This window comes from Bufo bufo, chromosome 6 (assembly GCF_905171765.1).
Source record: "Bufo bufo chromosome 6, aBufBuf1.1, whole genome shotgun sequence".
In the NCBI taxonomy this organism is placed as follows: domain Eukaryota; kingdom Metazoa; phylum Chordata; class Amphibia; order Anura; family Bufonidae; genus Bufo; species Bufo bufo.
This window is the reverse complement of record NC_053394.1, coordinates 60,954,666-60,979,465: the sequence shown is the minus strand read 5'-3', so window position 1 is coordinate 60,979,465 and position 24,800 is coordinate 60,954,666. Positions and strand designations below refer to the sequence as shown.

At 40.4% G+C, this 24,800-nt stretch overlaps 1 protein-coding gene across 1 annotated transcript; it reads left to right on the top strand.

The window, feature by feature from the left end:
• The first annotated feature begins 214 nt into the window (after positions 1-214).
• Positions 215-12,127, top strand: LOC121003887 (zinc finger protein 518A-like). The gene is made up of 3 exons (XM_040435826.1): positions 215-438; positions 6,783-6,842; positions 7,069-12,127. Exon 3 carries the CDS (start codon positions 7,136-7,138, stop codon positions 11,309-11,311), a length of 4,176 nt encoding a protein of 1,391 aa, XP_040291760.1. The 5' UTR covers positions 215-438; positions 6,783-6,842; positions 7,069-7,135; the 3' UTR covers positions 11,312-12,127.
• Positions 12,128-24,800: the final 12,673 nt, after the last annotated feature.

Here is a 24,800-nt window from a genome sequence, read left to right as displayed (position 1 = left end):
TGCTTGGTGGAAACAGGGGGTTTACAGAAGGAATTTTCCACAGGATGTTTTGCATAAAAAAAAACCATGCAGCACATGATGAGAAATAGTGCCAGCCATGCACACTCTTGTATGCCATGAGGATTCATTCCTCCTCGATGATACTGCACAATGGCCACAAGCAGCAGGAAAGCTCCTGCAGCAAAGTGAAGAAATGAATCCCGGGCTGTGGCGTTCTAGACACGAGGCTGCCCTCACAGAACACACATTGGTTCTATGCAACAATGATTCTAGGGGAGAGCGGCCTCATCACAGACACAAGGTGGAGCGCGGATCACTCCGCCGTCTCTGCTTGGGAGTCCATTTTAGGTCTACCGAAACCAGGACAATCCCCGGATGTAACTGTCATGGCCGCCAACGGTGACTCGGGCAGCATATGAAGGGGGGAAAAAATGCAAGGTAATTTCAATTTCAGCCCGGGCGCGGGCGCCGCACCGGGGCATTGGGAGACGGCATTTGCTCGAGGGACAGGGCGGGATTTTTGCCTCAGCGGGTGAGGTGGAAAGTTCGGTTGACTTTGTAATAGTGGACGTGGGCGGAGGGGGGGAATGTCGGGCGGAGGGGGAACGGTTAAGTAGTGCCCGCTTAAAGTTAGCGAAAGTTGAGAAACTTAGCGGCGGCGGGAGGGGGTACGGGGAGGGCAGAGGGGGGACCCCGAGCGCTGCCCGCATGGCTGACGCCCCATGAAATGGCCGCACTCTTTTCTGTGTGATCAGTCACATGAGCAGGGGTTGCAGTGTCCCTCCGCCTGGCTGCTGCTCCCCACTGCTTCTCCTCTTACACTTCCCTTCTCTAATCCTTCTCTCCTTCTTCTGCTGAACCCAATCTTCTCACAATGGCTGCTTTCTGTTGCTTCTAACCCCACTTGCATGCATGGGTTGTGTTTTTGTGGTAGTCTCCCCCATGCATTGCACAATGTCAGTGCACCCCCCTCCCTCCTGCAGCCATTATTTGCTATAGCAATTTTTAACCATAAAGATGTAATTGTATGTCATTTGTGTAAACTGTATGAAGATTTTAGACATTCCAGTGCACAAGTGTTTTTTTTTTTTTGTTTTGTTTTTTTGCTATGTAGCAATGGCTGCTGTGCTGTAGTTGTCATTCTGAAAATATGTCCTGTCAAATAGTTGGTTTGCAACCTATTGAGTCATATTGGGTTGTGGGGCGCCTTTCCTTGAACCCCTCCGCCCCCCCATAGCTAAAGTCGAGAATAATGGATGCCATAGACAGCGATTGCTTTAAAATTGCATCACATCATGCTTTCCCTTGGTTTCCTTTCCCTCAAATGCAAAATTTGGGTTTCCGGCCCCCGTTAAATAATTGAGTTGGGAAGGGGGCGTCCCCTGCATTACATGTAGTGGGGAGTCTTACAGTGCCCCCCATTAGAAGGTTGAGTTGGGAAGGGGGCGTCCACTGCATTGCATGAAGGGGGAAGGGAGTCTTATAGTACCCCTCATTAGAAGGTTAAGTTGGGAAGGGGGCATTACCTGAAGGGGGAAGGGAGTCTTACAGTGCCCCCCATTAGAGGTTAGAGTTGGGTAGGGGGCGTCCCCTGCATTACATGAAGTGGGGAGTCTTACAGAGCCACCCCCCATTAGAAGGTTGAGTTGGGAAAGGGGACATCCAATGCATTGCATGGAGGGGGAAGGGAGTCTTATAGTCGTCCCCCCCCCCCCCCCCATTAGAAGGTAAGGTTGGGAAGGGGCGTCCCCTGTATTACATGAAGTGGGATGTCTTACAGAGCCCCCCATTAGAAGGTAGAGTTGGGAAGGGGGTGTCCCCTGCATTACATGAAGTGGGATGTCTTACAGAGCCCCCCATTAGAAGGTAGAGTTGGGAAGGGGGCGTCCCCTGCAAAGGGTGAAAGGAGTCTTATAGTCCCCCCTTCCCCATTAGAAGGTTCAGTTGGGAAGGGGGGGGGGGGGTGTTCCTTGCATTATGTGAAGTGTGGAGTCTTACATTGCCCCCCATTGGAAGGTTGAGGGAAGGGGAGTCACGTGCATTACATGAAGAGGTTATCCAATGGCTTGCAAGATGAAGAACGTACACTGAAGCCTCCCTCGTATCAAGACCAGATTTTTAGTTTTGCCATATATTCTGTATAACGGTCATCTTCCCCGAGAAGATCACTGTACGATGCAGTTTTGGGTGGCCTCTCAAGGTTCACTGTATCTCTTTTACCAGTTGTGACAAAAGTGTGTGTGTGTGTGTGTATGTATATATATTTATTACACCGTTGTGCAGAATTTGAGGGGGGTCTCATTTTAGGGAAAGTGAAGGATAAGCCACCCATTGATTTCCATGGCTAGTGTAGGTTATTGGGAGTGTTGTAGTGCAGGAAGTGGATCTAGGGTTCGGGTGGTGTCACCCCCTTCCCCCATTGGCCTGAAGGGTACAGCATTTATTAAAACCATTGAACACCTGTTAAGTGAAATGGCTCAGAGGAATTAACATTTGCTTCTTCTTGCATGTGTGTCAGTGTGCAAAGTGCACTTTATCTAGAACTGGCCAGGGTTTAGTGCAATAGTAGAGTCGTCTATTAATGAGCAGGCATTTTCTGTTTCTTGTTCATGGATGACGTTTCCTACTTTGCAGCTTTTGGTTTGAAAAATTAACCTGTTAATGCAGCAGCAGTCGTCGTCGGCGGCAGAAGTCTCCTTTTCTTTAGCAAAGTTTACAGCAAACTACTGGGTCTTTCAGCTTAGTATGTCAGCTAGTAATGGGTCTTACATCCCGCACCCCCATCATACATACGTGTCCAGATCGCCTCCATTTTGCCAAAATGATAACGAGTACGGTAATATAATATGATTGGCTGTGCTCAACGGGTCTCAAAATTATTTCTTGGTGACCCCCCCCCACATACATCTGTTTACATCATTATGACCCTATTCCCCAAATCCTTAGCTTCTATAGTTGGCTTTAGTAGATTCCCTTACAGACACTGAACATGCAGCGCAAGTCTTTGTACACTTAGCATTTATTTTTGGTCAAGGATGAGGTGTGATTTGAATTGGAGTTGGTCGTAGTCAAGTCATCGGCATGACATTGTTATCAAAGTCATTTCTTCGTGACCACTCAATGGATGCTTTCTATAGGATTAGTAAGCTGTTTAGAAACCCCTACATTAGTAACCTAAGGGCGGGAGGGGGGTGTATGAGGGATTTTATACATGGACTATGAAACATAAACTATATAGTAAAAGATGGTATAATAATAATATAAAATGCCTAAGTATAACATTAATAGACGATTGTAGGTGAGACTGCACTGGGGGCTTGCCCATTGTTGGTCAGTTCTGGTATAATGCCATAGTACAAACGGTCAGTATTTTGAATTAGTATTTGTACCTGACCTAGCTAGACTAGGCGGGATGTCTGACGGTGCAAGGCTAACACTAGCTTTTAAAAAATAAGTAATAAGTAAGTACGGTATAAATAATAAAATAAATACATAAATCAAAAAGATCTGTTTTCCCTTGCTAACACTGACGGCATGTGGTTACATTCCCTCACAAGACTCCGTCACAGTGCACTTGAACATAGTAATCAGGAAACATACAATGTATAATAACACCGCTCCTTTAATCATAGCCTTTGATGCCTGAAAGGTACTCTGATGATGTCACTATGGGCACTTTTTTTTTTTGTTATAAAATGAAGAGCCAATGGATATTGTGTTCCTGCGTTTTTTTATATAATACTTACAATGTAACAGTACAGACCAAAAGTTTGGACACACCTTCTCATTCAAAGAGTTTTCTTTATTTTCATGACTATGAAAAGTGTAGATTCACACTGAAGGCATCAAAACTATGAATTAACACATGTGGAAATATATACATAACAAACAAGTGTGAAACAACTGAAAATATGTCATATTCTAGTTCTTCAAAGTAGCCACCTTTGCTTTGATTACTGCTTTGCACACTCTTGGCATTCTCTTGATGAGCTTCAAGAGGTAGTCCCCTGAAATGGTCTTCACTTCACAGGTGTGCCCTGTCAGGTTTAATAAGTGGGATTTGTTGCCTTATAAATGGGGTTGGGACCATCAGTTGCGTTGAGGAGAAGTCAGGTGGATACACAGCTGATAGTCCTACTGAATAGACTGTTAGAATTTGCATTATGGCAAGAAAAAAGCAGCTAAGTAAAGAAAAACAAGTAGCCATCATTACTTTAAGAAATGAAGATCAGTCAGTCAGCCGAAAAATTGGGAAAACTTTGAAAGTAAGGGCTATTTGACCATGAAGGAGAGTGATGGGGTGCTGCGCCAGATGACCTGGCCTCCACAGTCACCGGACCTGAACCCAATCGAGATGGTTTGGGGTGAGCTGGACCGCAGAGTAAAGGCAAAAGGGCCAACAAGTGCTAAGCATCTCTGGGAACTCCTTCAAGACTGTTGGAAGACCATTTCAGGGGACTACCTCTTGAAGCTCATCAAGAGAATGCCAAGAGTGTGCAAAGCAGTAATCAAAGAAAAAGGTGGCTACTTTGAAGAACCTAGAATATGACATATTTTCAGTTGTTTCACACTTGTTTGTTATGTATATAATTCCACATGTGTTAATTCATAGTTTTGATGCCTTCATAGTCATGAAAATAAAGAAAACTCTTTGAATGAGAAGGTGTGTCCAAACTTTTGGTCTGTACTGTATGTTTTAGCCAGTTTTACATTTAAGAAACAAAAATGTAAAAATAAGAAGTTAGAAAGTGATAAAAATGGTATACGTTTTTCTAACTTTATTGACGCCTATCTCAGTCTCCACAGCATCATTTTTCCTTAGCCCACTCTCACACGGTCAGTATTTTGCATCAGTAATTGTAAGCCGAAACCGAGAGCGGAACCTGCAGAGAAAAAGTATAATGGAAAGATTTGTGCGTTCACAAAAACTGATGAAAAATACTGACGAGTGTAAGTCAGTCAAGAAAGTTATGCAGTGCAGGTTGAGGGTAGCTGTCGATGAAGTAAGAAAAATGTATAGAATTTAGATTATTTTCTAGATTTGTTTTTACATGTTTTTTTCTTGCATATAAAACTGGCCAAAACACACATTGCAAGTATAATAAAAAAACAACCAAACAATATTCATTGGCTCTTGATATAAAAGAAAAAAAAAATGACTTTGTTCATAGTGACATCATCATAGTAACTCCCAGGCAGCATAGAAGTGGTGTTATACATTGTACGTTTCCTGCTTGGGCCGAGTTCACATCACTGCTATATTTTTCCATTGTTTTCTGCTTTGTTAGAGGAGCAGAACCACGGACGTGTTGGATATAGGACAGAACTGACCCGAACAGATACCATTGACTACAATGGAGTCTAGTCAGTTTCCATTCGGAATTTTTTTTACCAGACTAAAAAGCCCTTCATGTAAGACTCTTTCATCTGATCTTTTTGATGGAATCTGCCCCGAGCGGAGCCTTCAACATGGATGTGAACTTGCCCTATGTTCAGTTGACTGTAGTGTAGGGGTGTATACTACATGCTTTGTTTTATAAAGAGCAAAATGGGTATTTTGTTAAATCCCATTTATGTATTTTATTTAAAAAATAATAATAATTTAAACCTTGCCTTAGACATCCCGCACAGTCTAGCTATGCCAACTAGTGTTATAGTTTACTTGCAAATTAGTGACCTTCAAGATGCTTAGCACGTCGTTGCTGGGTGGTGATGGCTTTGCTGGGGGGCACTCGCGTTTCTCACTGCTAAGATTTGCTTGTCGATCCAAGTGATTTCTTGGATGTTTCATTTTGCAATATGTATCCCAGTATCTCTTGTCATCCCGTGACAAATGCTTTGGCTTTGTTTTTTTTTTTTGTTTTTGTTTTTTTATTATTATGTTAGGAAATGATAATGCCTTTTCTTATTTTCTACGTTGCTGCTTTTATTTTTATATTTTTTTTTATATGAAGAACTTGTTTCAGTGAAGTTGGGCCGGTCTACCACTGCTTGTTAGTATTTCTGTCTTGCTTATTTTTTGAATTGGCCTAAGCTTTAAATGATCAATGCAAGCTTTTGAAGTCGTCAGTAAATTTAATAACAAATGCGGGGGCGAGGGTGGGGACATCCTCCTTTATAAATATGTTTAAAGCGTTAATGTCTTTCTCCCCCAACAGGTTTTCAAATGTAAAATGCGCATCTCATGATTCATTTTTTTACTGAAAGCATGTCAGTTTTTGCTGGATACTAATTCCGTCTCTGCACAGGATTGAGTTAAAAATGTAGATTGTATTTAATCTGTAAACGCAGTTTAAAGAAAAACAATAAGTCAGTGATTATTAATTTTATGATTTTACAATTCTATTCATTTAGTCTTCTCTTTTATGTCACACATACATTTTGATTATATATTTTTTTTCAGTGTATTTTGCTCTTCCATTCATAATTTTGTCACAATCTTCGTTATCGGACAATCGTGATTTAGAGTATGAATAAATTGCTGTAATTGTTATAGATATAAATCATCGCTTTACAAAATGCACCTAAGCTAATTAAGTGGATGGAGGAGAGCTTCATGTCGCTGTACCACCAGTAATCATTAAAACTTCTGCTTAAGTGTTGATGGATAAAGACTAATTTCCTTAGGCTGTATAGTTAAAATATTCTCGAAATATGTCAGCAGTAAGACATTGCTTAGTGTGGGCCCAATAGCTATAAACATTGTAATATCATTCAACTTGGTTAATTAGTCAACTTTGTCACTTAATTGATCTTCGTGTTTTGTTTCTTTCCCTATGTAGGTTCTCCATCCTTAGAAGAAGTATAACTGGAGATTTATGAAGAGCATGATGTTTTCTTAGGTAAGTGATGTTTGACTGTACAATTTTATATTTTTAGATTTTTTTTTTTTTCTTGCAACTTTTTTCTCTTATATGTTTTCTATGATTATTTATTTTACTGTTTTATACCTATTGAGTACAGTAACTTTATTTTGAATTGTATTTTATTACTGTATGTTAATATAGTATGGTATGACACTTTATTATTGTTTTAATTAATTAATTTTTTTCTTTCTTAATTTGCAAGGGTGAATTGAAATCAAGGATTCACAACACATCCAACCTTCTTAAAAAAAAAAATCAGCCTTTTTATAATGAGATCACCAAATAAAGACTTTTTTGGTGACGTGGAAGGAACTTCATCTTCAAAAGATGCTATATGGGACTTCAGCGGAGGCGCTTTTGCTACTGGGGAACCAAACACTCTGTCCTCATCGTTTTCACTAAATGAAAGGATCATGCATGGAATAGAGGAAAACACAGAAGCCTCAATAAATCTGTCACAGGAAGATGTTGCTTTAAGCGACATGGTTGAGACGGCCTCCAAGTCGCCATGCAAGAAACAGACAGCCAGAAAATCATTGGCTAAAGGAAATCTAAATGACCTCGGCAGTCTCGATGAGGAAAATGCAGACATTAAAACAGAACCAAACCTAGATGACGATTCTGTCAATACATCTGCAAAGGTCCTTCACTTCTTTTGCCAGAAATGCAAAAACGGAATTCGGTATAGTCCCAACGATCTTCAAAAACACTTTCTTATAAGTCACAACGGAGAGCTGCCACTCTATCCCTGTGAAATGTGTAACGTCACCGCAAATGATTTTCAGGCCTTTAAACAGCATAGAAAAACTCACCGGAGTGCACTGGTAAAATGTGAAATCTGTAACAATGACTATTTATATACCTTGTTGGACTTAACAAAGCATTTCACAGTCAAGCATTGTGTTAATGGCCGCTTCAACTGTTCAAAATGCAGATTTTCTACCATAGATGTTGGAACGTTTGTTCAACACATTCACAGACACAATGGAATAGAGTACGCTTGTCAAAAATGCAATCACATCAGTTACTCTAAAATAGAGTTTCAGAGACATCTTCAGGGACACAGTACCATTTTACCATTTAGCTGTCAGTACTGCAGTTACAGTGCTATGCGGAAAGACTTTATAGTGAAACACATTTTAGCAAGGCACAGAGAACAGATTCACACAAGAGACGATATTGTACACGACAGTTCTAAGGCACAGATGGCCCAGCCAAATGCCGGAGTGAAGCTGGTCTTAAAGAAATATCAGCCTGAAAGTCAGGATAATTCACCCTGGAGGCATGACCCCGTCCAGGATAAGATTGGAGACGGTAACGATAACACTAGCGGGTTTCAGCATAAATTCTTAGAGAAAAACCAACTTCCAAAAGACTTTCCAAGATATAACACTGCATCGGAGCAAACTGTAAATGACGGACTGTCTTCTGTGACCACAATCAAGTGTAACAAAGACGATGCAAGCACTCAGGGTAACATGGGCCTCTTACAAAATGCCGTCCATGGCCCAACTGTACTGATGGTGAAGAACAATAAAATTACAGTGCCAGCAAATTACACTGCAACCTTCGTGGGCTACAAGATGGTCAACGGGAAACAAAACCTTGTTATTAAATTATTGCCGACAAATAAGCAGGCAACAAATACTACCCAACCGTCACCATCACCTCAGTCATCAAACAGTTTGCCGCGTTTCTCTCAGGGCTCTATGCACGGATCATATGGGTCACCTAACACTAATCGGTCAGTGCCATCGTATAAACCACCATCAGTTCCGGCTTCTACACCTGCGGCTCCAGCAGACAGACAACCTGGGACATTACGAAACTTAACAACGGCACTTGGTTCTCTGATGGCGAGGAAAAACGAATCGATGTCTAAGCTAGCTGCTTCAGCTAGCAGGCAACATTATAATGAACCAATACATAAAAATGTAAATACTGTCAATAAAAGGAATGCGCCCTCTGCTTCTGATTTTGTGCAGAAGATTAAAGAAGAGCCGGGTGAATACAACATAAACGAGCAGCAGTTTTTCGACAATGATCACACGTATGAATCATCCAGCGATAGAATAAACCCATCTTCTGGATCATCTCGCCTAACCATAGACCCAACTACTGGTTTCTTGGTCAGACCCCAGCAGAATGACGTCAGTGGGCCAAAACCTAAGATCTTTTACGGCAACAAAAACTTTAACACAATGTTGCGTGCTTCAGCACCAAGTGGTCTTGGGAATTTCTCTGGAACAAGTCCCAACTATATTTCTAAAAATGACTTTTTACTAAGAAATGCTCAAATGAACGTCAGAATGCCAAGGTTAGCAGAGATGAATAAGCCTGAAAATATATCCTTCATGCCAAGAATTACATCAGTATTCTCTTTACAAAATCGGCCATCGGACCCAAAACCGGTTGCAAAAAATACTTACCTACACAACATGCTGCAGGACAATAAAAGGTTAAATGATAAATTTGGCATGGCTAACTCCCAAAGCCCACATCCTGTCAGTAATGCCTTTGCTTTTCCAAAGCAACCGCTGTCAAGCTCGGTACAACCCTTGTCGACCCCTATTGCAAAATTTGACAGCCATCTACAAAATGGTAATTCACCTTCAGCTGTATTTTTAAAACAGGAACCAGTATCTCCTGGATCCAGTATTAAACCTACTCACCCCTCAAGAGTAAGTGAGCTTCTGAAAACGCACTCTGATGCAATAGTTAACCAGCAACTGGCAAAAGACAAAATGAGCTGTGTGGCAAAACCTTCAAGCGGTCCAACACCTTTACAGCTATATCATAATCCACAACTTTCTGGAATGTCACAAGGAAACCCTATCTTGTATCCTTCAGGTTCTAATAGGTTTGTGCTGCCGATCGTACCGACCAGCCAATCTGGCTTGAAAATTATTTCAAGTCAGACAAATGCGTCCAGCTCTGCAACATTTTCTGCTAGCAACAGATTTAATGCTCCAGTCATGGTCAATACAAAACCTGGCATGGTATTAACCATCGCCAATGGACCTTTTGGTACCATACGAAATGTGACCAACGGAAGCCCGCAGGTGATTGGTACAGTGAACAATTTAGGCAAAATGGCCCTTCCTAGATTACCACGCCCTACTGTACCCCATGTTTTTAAACCAAATGTGAGCACTTCAAATATTCCTGCTAATATTGTTTCTGGTTCGGCTGTAGGAGGTAAGCTTCCAATAAACTTAAATGTCCTTCAGTATTGTTTAAATTCAGATGGTTCGAGAACACAAGCTGGGAGTTTAGAAGCGAATAAACATCCTGACTCACTCCAGAAACAGCCAGTGTATGCCATCTTACCTGATGGAAAACAAGCAGTACTTTTGAATTATGTTTTACCAAAAACTGTGTCTACAAATACCCAGAAACCTGTTCAACTGAACCGAACCAACCAGAAACTCCTACCAAAGAAACCTGATGACATGCAGCAACCTGCTGTCTTGAAGAGAAGAAGTGAACTAAGTCTTACTCCGTCGGCATCAGTTAAGGAGGAGGACATCAGTGCCCTTGATGGATATGGGGGTAGTGGATCTACAAACAAATTGAGCAATTTAGATTATTTGCAGAATAAGCATGCAGAAAGAAATCCTTGCCTGAGATCTAGTTCTAGTGCTCCTCAAACAGAAGAATCTTTATCAAACGATGATTCACTTTCACAACCTTCTTCATCAGGTGTTTCAAAGGTATCTAAAGTGAAATGTAAGCAAAGTAACGTGAATCTGTCAAACTTTAAAAATAAGAATTGTAAACGAAGGATATCAGATGCTGGCAGCTATGAAGCCGACTTTGAGTTTAAGACGAAGAAAAGAGTGGTTGATGTCTTGGTGGATGTACCACGAAAGCAAATGCTTCATAGAAAATGTAAGGCAAAGTCTTATGCAGGTGAAGTGGAAGTGGAGAGTCTTCCAGAGGATCTGACACCAACACCTCCTAAGGAAGTTGTAAGGACATTGAGACTTTATCCTTTCAACCCTAATCAACCTATAAAGTATCCACGAAGGGATCAGCCAGTTGTCGTGTTGAACCATCCAGATGCCGATGTTCCCGAAGTTGTTAACTTGATGAGAACCATCTCAAAATTCAATGGACATGTTCTAAAAGTGTCACTTTCCAAAAGAACACTTGAAGCCCTTTTAGAGTCAAGGCTGTTGAATTGTGCTGATGGACTAACTGGAAGACGTCATCGGCGGGCAAAACCCGTGAGCCCCGTAAAAGAGAGATTTGTTCTTAAGTTAACCTTAAAGAAAACAAGTAAGAACAATTACAAAATTGTGAAAAATACACCTCCGAACAGGCTTCAAGCAAAATTCAACTGCTGGTTTTGCGGTCGAATATTCGACAATCAGGATGAATGGGTTGGACACGGCCAAAGACATCTAATGGAAGCCACAAAAGATTGGAACACCTTGTTTTAGCAGTTTTACACTTGACTTTAAGACTACCGTTGTGGTTTCTTTCCTTTTTCTATAACTCAATGAACATTGATGTGTCCCACACAATATTTTCAGCTCGAGAATCCAGTCTGATATGTTGCTGTTCAACATGTACTGCACACATGCAGTCCCCCCCCCCCCCCCCCCCTATTTCTGCTTTGGAAGTTTTTCCCTGTTTTTTGTAATTTTTTTCCCCCCATTTTTTTTTTATGACACTTAAAATGTATGCTCTGTGAATTGTACAGTAAACAACAGATTTTCAGTCTTTTTGGCATGTGTAGTATTGAGTAACTGGAAACGACAAGGGAGAGTGTTTTAAGTATGTGGTTGATAAATCCAATGTTTGTAGATCCAACGGTGCACAGCTTGTTTACAAAGCCATGTATAAATGTGTGAAATCTGCAGTTGTGGTACATATTCAGGTGTGTACTGTGTACATTCTTACAGCATTGTCTTATAATGTCCAATGTACACGTTTCCTTTTTGAGAAAATTGTATACCAGTACTACCTGGACGGAAAGCCTTGAAAAAGACAAAGCATTCAAAAAAATTTTCACGTATAATTTTTTTTTTATACAAAATCGGGTAATCTAATGACTTTTTTTTTTTGATCTGTAAATAAAGCATGATTTGCCAATAAATTGATATGCTTACATTGATAATTTTTCATGGATATTAAAAGTGAACTATTGTGGATGGCTGTATATATGCATCTTGTTATTTTTGCCAACCTATTGTTCAAATGCATTTTTTTTTTTGTTTTTAGTTTGTCTATTAAAAATTATCATGTTTTTAGTCTTAAAAAAAATTGCCAGAGTGCTGATTCAGTATTCTGTGTGTTTTTATTTATTTTTATTGGATTCAGGTGATATTTTGTGTTTGCAAATATTTTTCATTCTGAGTTAGTATTTTCTGACATTGTTAGGCCAATTTTACAGTTAGTTTTTTTTAGTTACCAAAAGTTTGAGTAGAAACAAGCAGATTTCCTTTTCCTGATTCGAGCATTGCTGCCTACTAGGATGCATTGGGTGACTATATATGCCGTGCAGATAATCCACTGCGTGAAAAAGTGCCAAGCCCCGTTCCGGACAGCAGAGACACGGAGCATTAACATGACCTTAACACTACAAAATCACAGTGACAACTTTATCTCACTGAGATTTTGTAGTAAAAAGGTCACAAAGGCACGGAGCATTATTAATCATGTTAATGCTCCGTGTCTCTGCTGTCCGGAACGGAACTTGGCTCTCTTTCACGCAGTGGATTACTCACACGGCATCTGCTCGTGTGAAAGAACCCTTAGGAAAATCATATGGGAATAAAGTCTCCTATTCTATGGTCTCATAAATTTGCAAATCAATTGGGAATTTAGGAAAAAGTATTTACTCATTACTATTACTGGGTACTTACACTATTTAATTAGTGAAAATACGAAGACCATGTGTACTGTAATATATTGTCATAATAAAGTTAGTTGAAGTACTGACAAACATGCACATGATGTAACCTTTTAAAGGGGTTCTCCGGGAATTAAGAAAATGAAACTACTTAAATATTACTTTATTCCCAATTACCTTTCATTAGTTATAATAGCTCATTTTGTCTATAGAGCAATCATTAGGAGAAATAATATGGCCGCTGTCCTATTAGTACACACAAAACCTGTCCTAATCACACAGCAGGACAAGTTACTTCACCACACTGAGCTAAAGAGCTGCCTCATCCTTCTCTCTGCTCTACTTCTCATGGATTATGATCCTGAACACAGATAAGATGTTCAGCTGAATCTCTGTATGAATGGAGTTCATGAGGAGACATGAAGTACAGATAGGACAGACTGTGGTAATGTGTGGCTGTAGTAATGAAGACTGCATTGGCGCTGAAACAATTACTCGATTCAATCGAGTAATTCGACACAAAAAAATCCTCAATGCAAATTTTTGGCATCGAGGATTCGTTTGTGTCATGTGACCAAGGAGTGGAAGTGAAGCGCTTGCTATTACTCACGCTCCATGGTCACCTGCAATGTCTTTTGACTGCTTGTGTACTCCAATCATGGCAGGGTCTCCCTCTCGCCTTCAAGTACAATGTTCCAGAGAGCAGGCAGTTGCACGGACACCTAGGCTGTAGTCCGCACAGTGCAGGCAGTGCGCAGAACACCTCAGGATTGGAAACTGCATCTCAGAGCCAGTCTATCAGGTGGCCAGTGACACCAGCTCAGTGTTCCTCCTCCATTGCTGCCCGAGATGAAGAGCAGAAAACGTGCCCTGCCACGGCCAGAAGAGTGCGGGGTCTGGTTAGACGCTACTCTGCTTAAGAAGAAATGCCACCAGGTGACAAGCGCGTTCATATACGACAATGTTAACGGGATGTTGCTGTTCATGGCTGGTTAGGTCTGGTTGTAATGTACCAGCGGGGCCACTAGGCTGGCATGTATGTGTAGGGAAGGAAGGTGGCACCATCCTGTGGAGGAGACTGAGAGCCATGGTGTCTGGACCTATGCACTCGGCTTGCAAGTCACAGGCTGCTAAGCTGGTCTTCTGGAGATGGCAAGCAATATGGCGACCTGGGTGTATGACAAGTACAGCCTTGCATGTGGTACTCTTCACTCAGCGTTTTCCATGCTAACTAAAATTCCCCACTGGCATAGATAGCGCTGTCCTTAGTGCCCTATTGTTTCCTGTCAGTAGTTGTAGAGGTGCCCAGTATTATGGTGTACCAGCTAGATGTGCCGTACCTGAGGGCAGCAGAATCTAGTGACCCTGCACCTCAATCCGAATCTCTGTTGGCAGCATATAAGGCCAGACAGCCACTAGTGAGCGTGTATCCATAACGAAGTCCCGTGTTGACCTCGCCTTCTCTCACAGGATCGCACAGTATTAGGGTACATTCACACCACCAGATTTATGGGTCCACTAAGTGTGGAACAGGTACGGACCCATTCATTTTAATGGGGCCGCAAAAAGATGCGGACAGCACACCGTGTGCTGTCCACATCCATAGTTCCGTTGCACAGCCCCGCCAAAAATATAGAGCATGTCCTATTCTTGTTCGCAATTGCGGACAAGAATAGGCATTTCTATCATAGGGCAGACTGGTGCGTTCCGCTAAATTTAGAACGGACACAGCCGGTATCCCTGTTTGCGGACCTGTTTTGGTCTTGTGAATGTATGGGTATACTGAAGGCACTGGGGGATAGTGGAGCTGATGTCACTGGGGGAAACTGATGCACTTGGGCTGATCGCTCAGGGGGGAATGAAGGGCCGGGGGTCTGATGAGTTTTTATAAAGGAAAACAGTCTATTAATATATTTTTTATTATTACTCGATTGATTGTCATTAGGACAGGTTTTGTGTGTACTACTAGGATGGAGGCCATTGTATTTCTCCTAATGATTGCTCCCTAGACAAACCGAGCCATTATAACTAATGAAAGGTATTTGGGAATATATTTATAATAAAGTAATCAAGTATTTTCAGTAATTTTATTTTCTTAATTCCCGGAGAAGCCCTTTAATACATTGTTCAAATTTATTTTTTATAAGCAAAAACCCTTATTAAGCCAAAAATAAATAAAAAATACAAGAATGAAAAAAATCTCTTTACACATTTTATGTTACTTATGATTTTTCATTCCTTGACTAATCAAGTAACATTTTATAGAACTAGTAGGCTTAAAAATAAACTGCCTTGTACGTCATGTTTCCAGCTGTTTTTACCTGGGGCATTCTTCAAGGTTTCATTTTTCTATAAAAGACCATAGGGAAGATTTATCAAAACTGACAACCAACCGCAGCACAGCTTTAATTTTCCAAGAGCAGAGTACAGAATGAATACCGCTGTGGTTGCTATGGGCAACGAAGGGAGTTTTTCTTTTAAACAGTTTTGATACATGAGGCCTAGTTTTATTGAGAGGCTGTGAGGAGGGTATGAGTGAGTTTTTAAAAAATATTTTTTGAAATCTATTAAAATTATATGAAAAAAAAAAAAACATAGATGGCTACTGTGGATGTAATGTTTTGGACTTTGCACAGTTGTTTGACACTGTCCCTCCTGCCTAATGGGTGGAACAAGGTCTATTGGTTTAGATTGCTTAGTACCTACTTTTATTGAAACGTGCTTCACGATGGACTGTATCTAGGGAGATGTGTTGAATGGTTCCTACTCAGAATGGTCACCAGTGCTCTCGCCCAAGAATCAGTGCTGGGTCAGATATTACTTAACTTATTAATGATACAGAGGATGGTATTAATAGCACTGTTTCCATTTTTTCAAATGACACCAAGATATGTGGTAGTGTGCAATCTAAAGAAGGTGTCCATAAACTATAAGCTGACTGGGACACTTGAGTGTTTGGGCATCCACTTGGCAAATTCAGCATGGATGTAAATTTATGCATCTGGGTACTAATATTCTCCTTACATCATATGTCCAAGGGGAAGTAACACTGGAAGAGTTCATTGACTTAAGGTGGATTTAGACGGGAATATTCTGCAGCTGATTGTTGGGATGGAAGCGTTCTTTCCCGACAGTCGGCTGCTCGTTCATTACATGCAATGATCTTCACAGTACGAGGACGGGGATCGCTATAGCCATCCCTCGTCTTCGTACAGAATCATGGCTTCTGTGCAGCAGATCACTGTTTAGACCGCACGATCTGCTGCCCAGAAACTATGATCGGTGATGCCTGCATGAATGACAGGATCACCAGAAGAACAATCGCTTGTTCATCGGGTTATCGGCGGCACATTTACATGGGCAAATTGTCAGGAACGACTGTTCACACTGTTTGAAATAGTTTTTTGTCCATCCGAAAGAGGACATTTCTCCGGAAAGCAGTCGGATCCCATCGGTTCATTCCCAATAATCTGGACGATTATTGTTTTTTGTAAATGCAGCTTAAGTAAAAATGTCAATCAGCTGCTTCTAAGGCTAGCAGGATACAAAAGCGGCATGTTCTTGGGAGACAGGGATGTAATGTTAACACTTAAATGATTAGTATGGCCTCATGTACAATATACAGTTCTGAGGGCCAGGTCACACAAAGAGTGCTGTGGTGTAAGTGCGAAGAAGAGCAACTAAAGTAATAAGGGACCCAGAGGATTGTCATTATGAGAAAAAATTTAAATACAGTTTATTTAATCTCGAGAATGACGCGATTAATCTATATAAATGACCCATACAAAAAATACAGTGAAAAGCTGTCCCATATAAAATCCCCTCAGAATACATGAAGGCCCTGCCTTTGTCTGGAGGAAAAAAAGCTAAATCTCCTGAGGTAATAAAGCAACTGTGCTGTATTTTTTTTTTTCATCCGTACTATGTAATCGTACAACTTTTTATTGCAAGTAAATAACACAAATCACTGTAGGAGTTGCAGGAAAGCAGCTCCTATCGTGCCTGCGACGGCTATGACTAATTAAGGGCTCATTCAGACAGCCATATGTTTTGTTTGAAAATGCAGAACGGGTGCGGACCCACTCATTTCAATGGGGTTGCAAAAGATGCGGACAGTACACTGTGTGCTATCCGGCATCCGTTGTTCCGCTCCGCAAAAAATATAGAGCATGTCCTATTCTTGTCTGCAGTTGCAGAAAAGAATAGGCATTTTCTATGAGAGTGAAGGCCATGTGCTGTCTGCAATTTGCGGGACGCAAAACACATACGGCCGTCTGAATGAGCCCTAAGGGTAGGTTCACACTTCAGTTAAACGGATCCAGGAGGCTGTTCTGGCAGAGTGAAGTTCACCTAACTGGATATAGCTCTACACTGCCGGACCCCATTGACTATAATGGGATCCAGCCGTTTTTCAGCATACGTGCCGGTTTTCAACCAGACAAAAACCACTGTGTGCAAGGTGCTTGTCCGGCCGAATGCTGACATTTTGGTGGAAAGCAGACAGATCCCATTATGTTCAATAGGGTCTGCAGTTGAACAGCTGGATCTGGCGATCTCCGGCGGGCTGTATAGTATTTATATAGCTCTACATCAAGGTATACTTGTTTAATTATATCAATGAGATTTTGTCATAACTAGCAAGATCTCACTGCTTTACAAAGTATACAGTTCAGCATGATGGGTGTGATGTAAAATACTATTTTCTTTATTTCTATTTCTTTGTACTTTGTTTCATTTTGAGATTTTTGATATAGTGTGCATTTAAAAAGCTTTTAATATTCCAAAGTGACTTATCCCAGGTTTTTATTTGTTTGGGTCCGAGTGCTGAGACCCCCACTGATATCTAAAGCAACGAGAAAGTGCATTCAGACAGAGCTCTGTCTCTCCCCACTATTAGAGATGGACTCATAGGGGGAGATTTATCATAGATCGGCATTTTACACCCGTCTGATAACCCCTGCCGGAGGATGCGCCTAATTTATGGTGGAGTCCTTGTGCCTAAACAGAAATCTACGACAGCTCTGAGCTGTCTTGGATTTCAGTCTTCGTTTACACCATATATACAGTACAGACCAAAAGTTTGGACACACCTTCTCATTCAAAGAGTTTTCTTTATTTTCATGACTATGAAAATTGTAGATTCACACTGAAGGCATCAAAACTACATGTTGAATTATATACATAACAAACAAGTGTGAAACAACTGAAAATATGTCATATTCTAGGTTCTTCAAAGTAGCCACCTTTTGCTTTGATTACTGCTTTGCACACTCTTGGCATTCTCTTGATGAGCTTCAAGAGGTAGTCCCCTGAAATGGTTTTCACTTCACAGGTGTGCCCTGTCAGGTTTAATAAGTGGGATTTCTTGCCTTATAAATGGGGTTGGGACCATCAGTTGCGTTGAGGAGAAGTCAGGTAGATACACAGCTGATAGTCCTACTGAATAGACTGTTAGCTGCTTTTTTCTTGCCATAATACAAATTCTAAGTAAAGAAAAACGAGTGGCCATCATTACTTTAAGAAACGAAGGTCAGTCAGTCAGCCGAAAAATTGGGAAAACTTTGAAAGTAAGGGCTATTTGACCATGAAGGAGAGTGATGGGGTGCTGCGCCAGATGACCTGGCCTCCACAGTCACCGGACCTGAACCCAATCGAGATGGTTTGGGGTGAGCTGGACCGCAGAGTGAAGTCAAAAGGGCCAACAAGTGCTAAGCATCTCTGGGAACTCCTTCAAGACTGTTGGAAGACCATTTCAGGGGACTACCTCTTGAAGCTCATCAAGAGAATGCCAAGAGTGTGCAAAGCAGTAATCAAAGCAAATGGTGGCTACTTTGAAGAACCTAGAATATGACATTTTCAGTTGTTTCACACTTGCTTGTTATGTATATAATTCCACATGTGTTAATTCATAGTTTTGATGCCTTCATAGTCATGAAAATAAAGAAAACTCTTTGAATGTGCCTGGTTGCTAGCTGTGCCCTTGCAACTCCCTATCCATCGCCATGCTCATGTTTCAGAAAGTGGTGAGGGTGGAGAAGAAAGACCCCTTGTGACAATTTGTTGCAACTGGCGTTTAAAAAGTAACAAACACAGGTTTGCGACTTTTTTTTTTACACCAGAAAACTGACGTTGGGGAAATGATACATTCCTCCCATAAACATACCATTGAGTCCATCTTCAGTGGTAAGGAGAGACAGCGCTCTTTGTGACCCCTTCTTTCTCATTTTAGCAAGCAAAGAAAACCTTTCATATGTCTTTATTTTTTTAAAGTGAACAAAGATGAGGGAAGGTCATTCAGCTCAACACTAAACCACTTTGCAGGTTCCAAATCCCTGGAAAATGATAAACAGTGCACGGAGAAGCAACTCCGGAAACGGTCCAGTACCAATAGGAGAAATCCAGCACTGCGTCTTAATAAAACAATTCTTTATTGGTCACTTCTTAAAAAGATCCATAAAGTCCGAATTCACATGCATGTGAATTCACACTTTATGGATCTTTTTAAGAAGTGACCAATAAAGAATCGTTTTAGTAAGATGCCGGATTTCTCTTATCAGTATTTTTAAAAGCACAGGTACACTTTTTTAAGAACACATTGTTATTTGTAATTAAAACATACACATATGCCCCATGATAAGTTCTCTTTTTAATCTGTACTGTGTAGCTTTCATGTCTTGGAATGTCATAAGTCAAAAATTGGAGGCCTAAGAACTCTTGCTGTTTGAGCGATTCGTGCTTACCACACGTTTGAAGATCTTTGTGAATTTATACGTGTACCAGATTAGACATTGCCTTTAAGTTTGTAGCATTTGAATAATTTTCAGTGTCTCAGATTTCACTCAATGACACGGGGCCCAGACTTGTCCCAGCCGTATTATTTATTCCCAAGTGTCATACTCTGTTTGTGTTTGATGGATGTAGCAGTTTTTGTGTAAGTGAATAATGAATTGGTCTTGTTCTATAATCTTTTTGACAGATTAGATACAGTTCCTAACTTGTAAGAATAGTTTATGCTGCTGTTTGTTTCCCACAAAATGCTTTAGTACTGATGTTGTACATGAGTAGCAACAATAGTGCAGCTCTCTAAATCTTAAGTACTAATATTTACACTGGATAAAGAGGATACATTTATATCAAATAGTCTGTCAAGGGATCCAAATTGGGAATCGTGAACCCATAGAATCCTGGAGAAATCTAATTGAAAAAATAGTGCAAGTTTTAATGTGATTGAACAAATATGTTTATATGTGTTCAAAGTATAAACTTGCCTTATTTTAAATTATTTTCTTAGAATAATACAGGTTCATAACACTAAATATTATTAGTTCAGTAGAAGAAAACATTTCAAATATGTATAAATGGTTTCAAAACTGATACAAAAAAAAGGAAGCTGAACAGAGTAATGTGCTTGAAGGCTGTTTGGCTTCCTGGAACAAACAGTTCATGTTGTGTTGTACAATGTTTCTGTATACAGAACCAGATAGAGCAGAGATCTGCAACCTCCGGCACTCCCACCTGTTCTGAAACTCCCAGAATTCTCTGTTCACTTCTATTGGAAATGACAAGAACAACCGCTTAACTGTGCATGCTGGGAGTTGTAGTTTCACAGCAGCTGAAGGTTGCTGATCCTGAGATAGAGCATGCCACAAAATTTGTGCTGAATCCAATAGTAAAAAACAACAACTGAGTAGTACAATTATAAGGGCTCTTTCACAATTGCGCTTTTGTTTTCCGGCATAGAATTCCGTCGTCGGGGCTCTATGCCGGAAAAATCCTGATCAGGATTATCCCCATGCATTCTGAATGGAGAGAAATCCGTTCAGGATACATCAGGATGTCTTCAGTTCAGGACCGGAACGTTTTTTGGCGGAGAAAATACCGCAGCATGCTGCGCTTTTTGCTCCGGTCAAAAATCCTGAATACTACGCATCGACGGATCCGGAATAATAGCCCATTGAAATGTATTATTCCGGATCCGTCCTAACATCTTCAGTTGTTACGACGCAACGACTGATCCGGAAGTTGCGTCTGTGCCAGGAAGTAGGAAGGACTTGGCTGGTGCGAAAAGAGACTGATCCGGAAATCCTGAAGCCAACATCAACGTTTTTTTTCCAGATCCGTCGTACGGATCCGGCCCCATACCGGATCCGTACGACGAATCCGGAAAAAAAACGTTGATGTTAGCTTCCGGATTTCCGGATCAGTCTCTTACCAAAAAAGCCGGAAAGACGCATCCGGAAAGAAAAAAATTATGCGTTCTTATGCGTTTTTCCGGATCCGGCGTGTAATTCCGGCAAATGGAGTACACGACGGATCCGGACAACGCAAGTGTGAAAGAGGCCTTAATTTTGTGGCATGCTCTATCTCAGGATCAGCAACCTTTAGCTGCTGTGAAACTACAACTCCCAGCATGCACAGTTAAGCGGTTGTTTTTGTAACTTCCAATAGAAGTGAACAGAGAATTCTAGGAGTTTCAGAACAGGTGGGAGTGCCGGAGGTTGCATTTGGCCTCCATTGATAAAAAGAAAAACAATAATTGTATTGACCTAGGTAGGCTGTCCATTCCATACCACACCAGTTTTATTTTTTTTTAGTTTTGTATTTTATCTTTTCATAAGAAATCAGTCATTCATGAAATGTTTGCTAAATAAAATGAAATGCAAAAATGTCATTTTTAGGGTCCTTACACACATTAATGTTTTTGCTGTGTTTTTTTTTTGTTTTTTTTACAGTGATAAGTGCATGCATTTTTCAGCTACTTGTGTTATTTTGCCTCTTTCAGGGCTGGTTTTTGCAAGCTGTGTTTGCACACTAGCTTCAATGGCATTTTACCCCTATAAAGGAGATGTCAAAACACCTAAGAAATAACACAAAGAGCTCCAGCATGCTGGACAAAGGACACCACCTAATAAACAAAAACGCCAGGAGCAAAAAAAATTTATAAAATGCTTGTACATTCTGTTTTTCCTATTTCCCATAGACCTTTAGCTAACAGCTAGAGCTGGTGTTTTTACTGCAAAGAATGCACCAAAGATGCAGATCCAAACAGCAAGATGTGTGTGAATGCACCCTTGAGAAAACAATTCTAAAAATTCAAAATTAAATATACAGTATAATTGTAGTGGGCATCCTTTTTTAGTTTTTTTAGTGCTTTAGTGTGGTAAAATGACATCTTCAGGTTTTGCTTTCCAAATCCTTAAAGGGGTTGTCCAACTGTTAAGAATCTCCCCAAGCCCTAAATTTGATAAAATAAGAAAAGATCCTATACTCGCCACTTGATTCCCTGCCATTTCCAGTGCAGCTCCTCTGGTCTGTGTTTACACAGCTGCAGTGGTGATGTAGCCGTATACCTCAAATGACAGCTGCAGCCAATCGCCGGGTTCAGTGGTCTTGTGCTGTATACCCCCGACACCTATGATTTGCTGCAGCAGTGCGGTAAACAGAACATCATTGCTGCAGGTAAGTAAACAATTTCCAGCAGGGAGGATTAAGTAGTAAGAAAATGATTTTTTATTACATTTCGGGGCTTTATGAGATAAGTAAACGTTTACGTTTTTTTTTACAAATGCTTGACCTATGAAAAGTATCTATTGTTTATGGTATCAGTATTGCACAAACTGTACATCATAGTTTGTGAAAGTTTTTTTATGCACCATGCTGTACATTGATATTGTGGTGATCTGGCAGGGACAGCTGTTGTATATAAAGGACATCATGTCCTACAAAAAAAAAAACAACTAGGGATTGTAAACCATTATGGCTGTTGGAATGCAGGGATGTTGAAATGTAAAAAATAAAATAAAAGGGGTTATAGGGCAGAAATAGCTAGAAAAACATGTTAACGTGTAGAAATGGTCGGTGGAGAGAGGACACAATTTTGTCTGAAAAATGTCAGTTGGATGTCCCAACTATTAGCAGGATGTTAAAGGTCTTGTCTCACTTCAGTAAGTAGCATTTATCATGTAGTGAAAGTTAATACAAGGCAGTTACTAATGTATTGTGATTCTCCATATTGCCTCTTTTGCTGGCTGGATTCATTTTTCCATCACATTGTTCACACATCGCAATCTGTTGCAAAGAAATGAGGACTTAATTTGCTGCATGGAAGATCATTTCACTAGATGACCAAGCGTTCTGCAAGCACGTTTACACAGGCAGATTTTTGGGAACGAGCGTTCGTAATAACTTCATTTCCCGATAATCTGCCTGCCAGTTGTGCATGTAAATCTAGAAATAGTCATTTAAAAACCCTCCATTTCTTTATTCTTAGCCAATTTTGGCGGTAGGCCAATTATTTTTTTTGCATTTTTGTTTCCCCTCCACCCCCCAGCCTTTCAAGAGCAATAACTTTTATAGTTTCCCATTCACATAGACAGCTTTTTTTTTTCATTTTCTTTTTTTTTGGTGTGGGACAAGTTGTGTTTGGTAATGGCACAATGTAATTTACATTATTTTGTATTTAAAAGCAGGAAATAAATTCTCTGTGGCGTGGGATTAGAAATGACAATCTTAGGCCTCTTGCACACAAACGTATTTTCATTCCGTTTCCGTTCAGTTTTTTTTGCGGACCGTATATGGAACCATTCATTTCAATAGGTCAGCAAAAAAAACGGAAGGTACTCCATGTGCATTTATTTACGTATTTCCGTTCCGCAGAAAAATAGAACATTACGGACAAGGATAGTACTGTTCTATTAGGGCCAGCTGTTCCGTTCCGCAAAATACGGAATGTACACGGATGTCATTCGTATTTTTTGCGGATCCGTGTTTAGTGGACCGCAAAATACATACGGTTGTGTGCAAGAGGCCTTACTCTGTGGGTCAACGTGATTATGGCGATGCAAAATGATATAGTTTTTGTTTATACTACTTAAAAATCCTTTAAAAAATTTGGGGGAAGCGTGAGGTGAAAACAAAAACTATAAAAATATAACAAATTATCATTATGATTTTTTTTTGTCACCGTTCACCATTTGTGATAGTTTTATTTTTTTTAACCGTTCATTTTTTAAATTAGAGGGATAATGGTTTAAAAGTAATATCAGTAGGTATTACTTTACTGAGAGAGTAGTAGATGCATGGAATAGCCTTCCTGCAGAAGTGGCAGCTGCAAATACAGTGAAGGAGTTTAAGCATGCATGGGATAGCATAAGGCCATCCTTCATATAAGATAGGGCCAGGGGCTATTCATAGTACTCAGTATATTGGGCAGACTAGATGGGCCAAATGGTTCTTATCTGCCGACACATTCTATGTTTCTAAGTCAAAATTGACCATAGCATCTCAGGAGTTAAATGACCGGGATCGGAGTTATTCAAGATCTTAGTAATTGCGGCTAGATGTCAGCTGCCACCCACTCTTTTTAGAGCAGGATCATCTGGTGAGCTTGCTCCATACATCCCTCCCACACCTTGGTCATACAATTACATCAAGGTGTGGTTAAGGTCATTGCTGTGTGACACTGTCTACTTTAGGCGACTTTCATCTGGCTGTGTTTAGGTCTGCATTTTGCATCAGTATTTCTAAGCCAAAACCAGGAGCTGAACCTAAACAGAGAAAGTGTCATGAAAAGAATTGCACCTCTTCTGTTTTGGGCCTACTGCTAGTTTTGGCTTATAATTGTTTATGCAAAATACTGACCAAAATGCCGCATTGTAAAAGTACCTTTGGTGATGCTATCTTTGGTTTTCTCCAGACATGTGTTTTACTATATAGTAAAACTGTATGTTTGCCTTGTATGCCTGAGATTCTTTGAAAATCTTGTGTTTGGCTCTCGGGGTGAACTTGCTAAGAAGGCCTGGCCTAGGCAAGTTGGTAATTGTTGGTAAATCTTTTCAACTTTTAGATGATATTCTTACAGTAAAATGAATGTTCAATTGTTTAGCTATATTTTTAAAATCCCTTCTGCGACTTTCTTGGCTTTGTGATACTGTAACTAAATTTAAATAATAAAGACCAACCCAAACGGCCCAGATTTACTAAGTTTAAAGATGAAGTAAGCTTAAAGAGGACCTTTCATGCCATTTTTATTAAGGGAGAGGTATACCTGTACTTGCGGGGTAAAAAATCAAGCA